Source organism: Echinops telfairi, unplaced genomic scaffold, assembly GCF_000313985.2.
Source record: "Echinops telfairi isolate 266 unplaced genomic scaffold, ASM31398v2 ScPeMD7_7424;HRSCAF=8462, whole genome shotgun sequence".
NCBI lineage: Eukaryota > Metazoa > Chordata > Mammalia > Afrosoricida > Tenrecidae > Echinops > Echinops telfairi.
The window spans coordinates 14,233,290-14,242,805 of NW_022111324.1; the positions used below are offsets into that span (position 1 = coordinate 14,233,290).

General features: G+C 39.8%; 1 protein-coding gene across 1 annotated transcript in view; it reads left to right on the forward strand.

Moving 5' to 3' along the window:
• Window positions 1-5,533, forward strand: part of KLHL20 (kelch like family member 20) — a 73,736-nt gene extending 68,203 nt beyond the window's left edge. The window contains exons 9-11 of the mRNA XM_045297966.1: window positions 160-368; window positions 1,352-1,458; window positions 4,241-5,533. Of these exons, the coding sequence (XP_045153901.1) occupies window positions 160-368; window positions 1,352-1,458; window positions 4,241-4,325 (401 nt within the window). The 3' untranslated portion in view covers window positions 4,326-5,533. The remainder of the gene's footprint in view (window positions 1-159; window positions 369-1,351; window positions 1,459-4,240) is intronic.
• Window positions 5,534-9,516: the final 3,983 nt, after the last annotated feature.

Below are 9,516 nucleotides of genomic sequence, written 5' to 3' on the forward strand. Positions count from 1 at the left end.
GGGGACCTTAAACCTATGTGTTTATAATATTGTACAACGTTATACAAGCTCTTCTCAGAAGCAAGAATCTGTGTTACCACAAAGTTTGAGGCTTTGAGGAACCGAAAGCTGAAGAGAGATGGTTGAATGGCCACTTACTGGGTTTTCTTTCCCTGACAGTGGAGCGCTACAACCCTCAGGAAAACAGATGGCACACCATAGCCCCTATGGGGACCCGGAGGAAACACTTAGGCTGTGCTGTGTATCAGGACATGATCTATGCCGTCGGAGGTCGAGATGACACGACAGAGCTTAGCAGCGCGGAGAGATACAACCCCAGAACCAACCAGTGGTCTCCAGTGGTGGCTATGACATCCCGCCGTAGTGGAGTGAGTGTGCCTCCTCCGGCCGGAGTTTGAAAACCGAGTACCAAAGAGGGCTCTGGAAGGAGAATTCTGATCTTAATGCCCATTGTTTTATTTTTCAACTGTCTTACCTGGTGCAACGAGGTGGGTTGTCTTTAGCATATTCCAACTCAAGGCAGCCCCATGTGTGCAGAGTAGAACTGCCGACAGGTTTTTGAAGGTTGTGTCCTTTGGGAAGCATACAGCCAGGCCTATCTTCCCAGGTGCCACTGGGTAGGTTCAAACAGCCAGCCTTTTAGTTAGTAGTCAAGTGGAAATCATTGTAACCTCCCCCAGGGACCTAGGCAAAGATAATGGAAGTGTGACAATTGCTTGCCCTTTCAGGGCCTAGGAATCACTGCAGTGTTAGCACAGCAGTGTATTAGGAGGAAGGGAAAGCGCAGGAAGTGAGGCAGGAACAGTGGGCTGGAATAGATTTCTAGGCGGCCTGAATGACGTAGTAAATAAGGACTGCAGACTTAATCCTTAGGCATCAGGAGGCTACAAAGGCATTGTTATTTTAGAGAGTATTGATAGAGATTTAGAGTTGGTTACAGCACACATATACCAGACGAAGTGAGAGTAGTTTAGAGGTTCGGGCGTGCTCCCAGTGAATGGTTTTCATAAAATTTAAGAAATACCTGTTTTGGACCCTAAATGTCCTAAGATGAATATATAATTTTATAGTTCCCATGGTTTAATCGATTTTTGTCATTACTTTTTTCCTTTGTGTTCAAGTGAACCAGACTCTAAAGCCATGACGTTTTATCTTTTGTTAGAGAGACTTCAGGAGTTGGGCTGCTCACTACAAGGTTGGCAGTTCGACCCTGTCGTGCAGGGTCACAATAAGTTGGACCACTCAGTGGCAGTGAGTTTGGAGTTTGGAGAAAGGGGCTCGTCTTCAGACCAGTCCAGATTTCCCAGCAATGGTTTAGTGTCTCTAGCAGCCGCTCTGTTTGGTCCGATAGGTTGGCCTGGCCGTGGTGAATGGACAGCTCATGGCAGTAGGAGGTTTTGATGGGACAACGTATTTGAAGACCATTGAAGTTTTTGATCCTGATGCCAATACATGGAGGTAACCTTTAAGCTGCGTTGCCCATCACAAAGCTTCTGACTTGAAAATTGTGCTTGAAATAGCCTCTTTTTGCAAAAAAAAACTTTGGAGAGGGCTTTAAGTTATTCATGTTTAATAGCTCACTTTGACTTGATTGTTAGAACGTGTCTGACATCATCTTATAAAATTATCTTTAGTAGCTCTCCATTTTTATAATTGGAGCCTGAAGAAAGAAAAACACCTCCTCTCTAGCCCCTGCATGTTCGACTGAGGAAACTAAGGCACGGGAGAAATAAAATGACTTGTTGCCCAAGCAAGTTAGTGACAGAATTAGAACCTACCCCCGTGGCTCCCAATTTCAGTTCCTTTTGTTTGTTTTCTTCTTCTTTTGGTGACATTTGTGAGCAGCTTTATATCCAAGAGAAGCAAATTGCATTGCTTGTTTTGTTTTAATAATATTTTGCTTCATTTTAAGACCTAGTCGATTTGAACAGTCACTTGTAGGGGTGACCAGTTTACATTTATAGGTTAAATTTTACTTCATTTTTAATATCTTAATTGCATAATAAACCCTTGTGATATTTATTTAGCAATTCACATAAATACTCCAAAAAGTAAGGCAAGAATAGGGGGCTAAGATGGACTTATAGCAGACCTGAATGACGTACTATGTAAGGACTTCAGACTTACATTTAAACACTCAAAAACGTATACAAACAGAACTCTTCCATATTTGAACTCAACTCAGTCTTTACTCAAGCACATATTTTGTGCTGGTCTCAAGAGACTTAACAGAAGCTGTAAGATGCCAGATTTTCGTACACACCATCAGAACTTACAATGCTAAATATATAGTTAATTCTCAAATGTAATGCAAAATATAAGTCCTTTTTTAAGTTTGACATACTTCATCTTTAGATGTAATTCTAAATACCTTTTAAGAAAAGTTTTGCCTTCCTAAGCAATTTGGGGCTTCCTTCACAGCAAGCTTTAAGCAAATTTCAGATCACCATCTGGGTGATCTCAGAGACATGCTGGGAGATTTTTCTTAGGGCCATAGGGTGAGCTGAGCTGTATGTTAGTGTCCCTATTTCCAAAGAGGGGTGGGAGGGCCCACTCCTGCTGTATTTGTATTACACGGTTCCTCATTTTGAGTCTGCAACTACCCACCTAGGTTGTTTAACCACCCAATTAGATTCAAGTCTTGAATTTGCCTAGTATTCCTCTCTGGGAAGGCCACAACTCTTCAAGAGATGTTTGTGTGGCATCCTTTGTGTGGATCCTGCATATGTCTAACTCATGGTTGTTGGCTCAGTGGTCACAATACTAAAGTCAGGCTGATGACAGTCAATTACTTTTTGCTTCTACATCACATTTTCATAATCCTGTTCACTCAGTAAAGATTTACTGAGAAGAAAAAAGGATTCACTGAGTACTACGGGGTCTAGGAATACCAAAGTTAGCAAAGTCCCTGCCTTCCTGGAGCTGACAGTGTACTGAGGTACTACACCCACAGCACCGTAGCAGCGGGTGGCAGTGCTGGGTGGTTGAGGAGACAAGTCATTTTTCAGGATGGCCAAGAAGGCCTCATTGGAATGCTTTCAAGAATAGGAGCCTCTTATTTTGGTTGGGGGTTGGGGGTTGGGGGGGTCCCACCACTTAAAATTTTTTAGTATTTTATGCAAGCATAATTTGGGAAGTATGTCAAATTTAGTTCTGCCACTTAGTCAATATGATCCTATATATAAGGATTTCGTTCTTAGTATTACTAAAGTTAAATATATGACCAAGTAATCTCTTAACAGCTTATCATCATGAATTTCATGAAAAATACTCCTGAAAGGAGCCCTAGGGGCACAGGGCTACGTGCTTGACTGCCAAGCAGCTTGAGCCTACCAGTTGCTCCAGAGGAGAAACATGTCTGTCATTGCCATAGAGATTACAGCCTTGGGACCCCTGCGGGGACAGTGCTACTCTGTCCCAGAGGCTTGCTATGAGTCCACAATGATTTTCAGTATTCATCAAATTCTTGAAGATTAGCTGTTGAGCAAATACTATGTAAGTTTTTACAATTACATATTCCAAATTTAAAGGCATTTACCTCACATTTGATAGAAGACAAAATAAGAATAATAATTGGGGAATTTTTTTTTTTAAACATTTTATTAGGGGCTCATACAACTCTTATCACAATCCATACATACATCAATTGTGTAAAGCGCATTTGTACTTCATTCTCAAAACATTTTCTCTGCACTTAAACCGACACTAGGTCCTCATTTTTCCCTGCCCTCCCGCTCCCCCCTCCCTCATGAGCCCTTAATAGTTTATAAATTGTTATTTTGTCATATCTTGCCCTGTCCGACGTCTCCCCTCACCCACTTTTCTGTTGTCCGTCCCTCAGGGAGGAGGTCACATATAGTCCCTTGTAATCGGTTCCCTTAATTGGGGAAATTTAAGCAAAGGGGAAATGTGGATGGAAAAATAATATATCCCAGGACAAAATTAGATACAGAAACACAGAACATGTGATTATGTGTAATTGTTAGAAGCCAGTCAAGTTCCAAAAAGGAGAGATGATGTTTCCTCTTGTTCACACAGCCTCCTGTGAGGGCAGTTCAGTCAGTGTCTGAAATTCTGCAGTACTTGAGTGTTCAATTCTAGCATCTAATCTTTAAAAGGAATGCATGCTTTTGAACTATCGGTTGTGATATATAACATAACAGCAAGTGTTTGATGAACTCTCAGTGGGAGAAATGGTACTTTTTTCCAAGAGAAAACCTGATTTGTTTTTTCTTTGCAGGCTATATGGCGGGATGAATTATCGTCGACTAGGGGGTGGTGTAGGAGTTATTAAAATGACACATTGTGAGTCTCATATATGGTAAACATCTAGAAGACAGTCCTGTATCTGCTTCTCGTGTTCTGGAGAGCTTTGGAACTTTGTACAACTCAAGAAAACATTACAACAAATTTTATTCTTTGCTGGTGCCTCAAACTATGGACATCGATGTACAATGAAAGTACTTCACCTTCAAGATGCCACCTTTGCACAATTGTTTTCATCCCTGGAGAAGAATATTTATTTTTTGTTTTAATTTATCATGTATTTTTTGTACTTATCCTTTCTCCCACCAAAAAAGGGAGGAAAGCAAACGAAGAATAAAATTCCAAGCAGGCAATCCTACTTTTTAAGGTATTGGTTACATATGAAAATACTGATAAGGGAAGGCAATGTATGAGCTAGGATTGTTATTTCTAGGCACTCCACCCATAAGACTCCACGACTTAGAAGGATTGCCAACAACAATTGTAGATATGTAAGATGTTTTAGGTAGACATCACTCTTGCACTTAAAACACCAGAAGACTTAGAAATCTTTTTTTTTTTAAAGGAACCATCTCATATTCAGGCACGCAAGTCAAAAGAAATACTACATCAGGACACGGTTTTTATCAGTGGAAGTTAAGTTTTGTTTCCGCTGATTTTATGAACCTTAATGTTTTCTGCTCTATTTAAAGTCTGTTTTTCAGAATATTCTCAGAGTTTCTGCTAAATCTAGGGCTGTGCTCAGTGCCTCTTAAAAAAAAAAAAAAAAAAAACATGCTGTCTGGAGAATCGCCCCCCAAAAAACCATTTGCAGCTCTGCAAGAGTTTGTGTTCAGAAGCATTACCAACTAAAGCCACTCTCCTTCCTATTTCCACATTGCAACCAAGGACCAGCATGGAGAACCGTGCTCTCCCATCAGTGAATACTGTTCTACAAGTCTTCACACTTGATGCTCAGGCCTGGTGAAGCCGAAGCTTACCTTTAATGACGGCCTCCAACGGCCATTATGAAGTCTTCAGTTCAGACTATGCATATAAACCGACTGAGGCATTCATACTATCTTGGGTTTTTTTTATACAAACTGTATCATCTTAATTCTACAAGGCTATTGCTACTGCTCTCAAATTGCACTTTCTGGTGAAAAGTTTAAGATTTTATGAAAAAAATCGTAGTTAAAAGCTTTGTTTTGTTCATTGTGTTCATAGACCAATTCTCTTCCATGTATTTTGCAGGAAAATGTTTGAATAAAATTAATCACAACCAAAAGGATTAACCTTCTCTTCCCTGACCCCTCACACCCAAATGTTTGGCAACTTTTGTGTTTACATTAAAAAAATCATTTGCACCTTTACAAAGAAAAGGAGTATTTGGTAAACAGTTGTTTACATGTATCATTTATGCTTTTTCTAGCATGTATAACTTTTTAAAATAAAGGTAGTATTTACCATAAAAAATGCTTTTGGCTAATGCTTTTTATAGCCCACTGAGTACTACAGTATTATAATTTTAAAATACTAAAAATAACTATTTATGTGATTGTGCCATGAACCTAACATCTCACTTAAAAAAAAACAACTCACTGCCATCATTGGCAATGTTGACTCATAGCAATCCTCTGGGTTTTCGAGACTGTAACTGTTAGCAGGATTAGAAAGCCCAGTCCTTCTCGGAGCTGCTGGTGGTTTCGAACTGCCAACCATGCTGATCACAGCCCAGTGCATAACCAGTACAGCACCAGGGATCTGTGAACCTAACATATTTAGGTTTATTTGCTTTCATTTTTATTTTCCTTTTACATCTAATTTTGTTTCACTAAACAAAACACTTTTACATATTTACATGGTTCCAAACTCTAAATAAGGAACATTCCAACCAGGCTAATTCCCATTTCTGCCCTCTCTATTCTGTCTTGCCATCCCTACAAAGAACCACTTTTATAAGTTTATCATTCATGTTTTTTTCATTTATTTTTTTAAAAATCATTTTATTAGGGGCTTATACAACTCTTTTATCACAATCCATACATCAATTGTATAAAACACAATTGTACATTCATTACCCTCATCATTTTTAAGACATTTGCTCTCCACTTAAGCCCTTGGAATCAGGTCATTTTTCCCCTCCCTCCCGGTTCCCCCTCCCTCATGAGCCCTTGATAATTTATAAATTATTATTGTCATATCTTAGTGTCCAGCGTCTCCCTTCACCCACTTTTCTGTTGTCCATCCCCCAGATCCTTGTAATCAGTTCCCCTTTTCCACCCAACCCTCCCTCCACCATTCATGTTTTTTTAAACATAACATATACATACATATGCTCATGCTTCTCTACTTCCTCACACAAAAGGAAGCATATTATACATTGTCTTAACTTTGTTCTTTTCGTGTAACTATATTGTGGAGAGATGCTGAAATAGTCCATTATCCATGAATTGTGTACATGGTGGTTATGCTGGCTGATATCTTGGAGTATATATTTCCACAAGAAAAATGATACAGCTAGATCACTCCGTGACAGTAGATAAGGGGACTTCAAAAAGTTCATGCAAAGTTTCAACTATCTTTTTTTCCCATTTTTCCTTCAACTTTTTAGAGCCACCTAATATATTGTTTCCTTAATCCTTTTCTGTGTGTGTGGTTAATTTTGTAATTCACTGTGCAACTAGGACCATAAAATCAAGCTTGCTGCCATCAAGTTGATTCCAACTTAGAGTGACCCGATAGGACAGGGTAAAACTGCCCACGGGGCATTTAATCCTAAGTGATAGATGCTGAATCCAGATCATCTAAGTCCTGGGGACTATGAAAATATTTGATCTTAAAGTGTCACCACCACAAGGTTTTAAGCAGGAGGATAAATATGACCCACTTTGTAACTTACAAAGTTTCTTCACTAAGGCAGAATGAACTGTAGTACGAATAGAACTTGGTGAAGTTATTAAGACAAATGGTACAGTTCCTATAAAATTACCAATATCTAGCAAAATTGTGTGCATTTATCCTTTGGCTAGCAATCCCTCCATTATTTTATCAACAATGGTTCACTGGCAAAAATACAAAATGAAGCACACACAAGGCTGTTTTATTATAACAATATTTGTAATAGCAAGACTACAAGCCTTTAAGACCCCAGATGCTATACCTATTGATAGCCAGGCACCCTATCAGCTTTCTTCACATTTTCTTATGCACCCACTTTTGTCTTCAGCAATCGTGTCAGGAAGGTGAACATCACAGAACAACAGGTTATTAGAGCAGTGTTTTTGCGCTGAGGGAGTACTTGAGTAGAGGCCCAATGCCCATCTGTCTTTTAATACTTGACATAAATATATGTACATAGGTCTATATTCCTGTCATTATTTATTATATTTACCTATGTGCATGCCTATATTTATATCACTGTCTTTTGCCTCCTAGTACTTTCCTCTATTTCCTTTTACTTTCGTCCTATCCCATTATCACAGTGGTTCTCAACTTTCCTAATGCAGTGACCCTTTAATACAGTTCATGTTGTGGTGACCCCACCCAACCATAAAATTATTTTCGTTGCTATTTCATAACTGTAATGTTGCTACTATTATGAATCAAGCGACCCCTGTGAAAAGCTTGTTCAACCCCCAAAGGGGTCTCGACCCACAGGTTGAGAACCACCGCACCATCATGTTCAACTTTCATATCGGCTCTCAGTAATTCCTGTCAGCTACATTGCCCTTGATCGAATCCCACCAGGCATTCTACGCCGTCCTTGCCATCGACTTTATATCTCTTGTTCCCTTGTCCCTGGGTTTGTTGGCTGCCCACTCCCTTCCCCCCACCTCCCCCTCACCCCTGTCCCCCCAGAACCATTGGTCCCATTTTTTCTCCTTGGGATTGTTTATCTTGCCTATCATAGATAAACATGAAAAAATAGAAGAGGAAGAAAAAAATAAGAGGGTTTATAAATAGTTCCAGGTCTGTCTGGTGACCCTTATATGTTCAGCGATTGAGTTTGATGAAGTGCCAAGCCCTGCCCTCCAAGTCTGTTTTCAGGGTTCCTGGGGGACTTTGTTGCTTTGCTCCCCTTGCTGCTCTGTTGCACTCCTGGCAGCTACTTTTTAAAGGAAGGTTTCTGCACGTTCTACATGACATTCCTGTTTACATCTCACAGATCAAAGCAGTCACATGACTATACTTATGTTGTCTATTGTGAGCAGCAACGGTGTCTGGCCAAAAATTGGTAGCTATAACCCCATGGAAGAATCATCTCATACTTTTCTCCCTGCTTACTACCCTGTTCCAGCCAAACCAATCCCCTTTGTCCCTCAAATAAGCTCTTTCCTAGCTCAAGGCCTTTGCTTTTGCTGTTTAATCTATTTATTAGTAAGCAGATTAGATCTTTACATGGTTGGTTCTCTCTTCCTAAGAACTCAAATGTCACTTGGTCAGAAAGACCTTCCTGACTATGTGTGAAGTAGGCCCTATCTCAGCCACCCTTTTTCATATTGCTCTCCTGGATTCACAGCATTTATCACTGAATAACATTATCTTTCGCATTCTTCTACTAGAATATAACTTCCATGGGACAAGGATCTTTTCCGTTTCACTGTCCTATCTAAGCCAGTGCAATTCTAATCACAGTAGGAGCTTGATATAAGTTAAATAAATGAATGCTCTAATGTCCATGCTCTTTCCATTACCTCTGCTGCTCCTACTATATCTGAAATGCCCAAATTTAATCTTTGCTTTCAAAATGACAATATATTAAAATGACTTTCTTTCAAATAAGATTTTAAAAAATATTTCTATGTTCAGTAAATAAAAAGACAAGATTTAGACCTTCCATTTTGCGCGTGCCTCTGGCATTGGCTGACTTCGGTTTTCCTGTGCGAAATGGAAGCACTAGTTAACATTTATTCACTTATTCGACAAGTGCTTGACAGGCACTATGCTAACAATCAGATGCAAAGGTTAAAGCAGACCATTTCTACCCTCAACGGGAGCCCGCTGATACCTTTCAACACTACGATTTTTATAATTCTATTATTGGTTTGTGACCACTGTTGGGGGGGGGTGGGGCATTTTCCATTTATCATATTAATTATGACTCAGCAACCCAATGGATATATTATTATTGTTAGATGTCATCAAATTCATTCTTACTTACGGTGACCCCCCCACCCGTGGCAGCAAGATACCCCCATGGGGCTTTCTAGGCTTTAATCTTTATGGAAGCAGATTGCCAGGCCTTTCTCCTGAAGGGCTGCTGCTTGG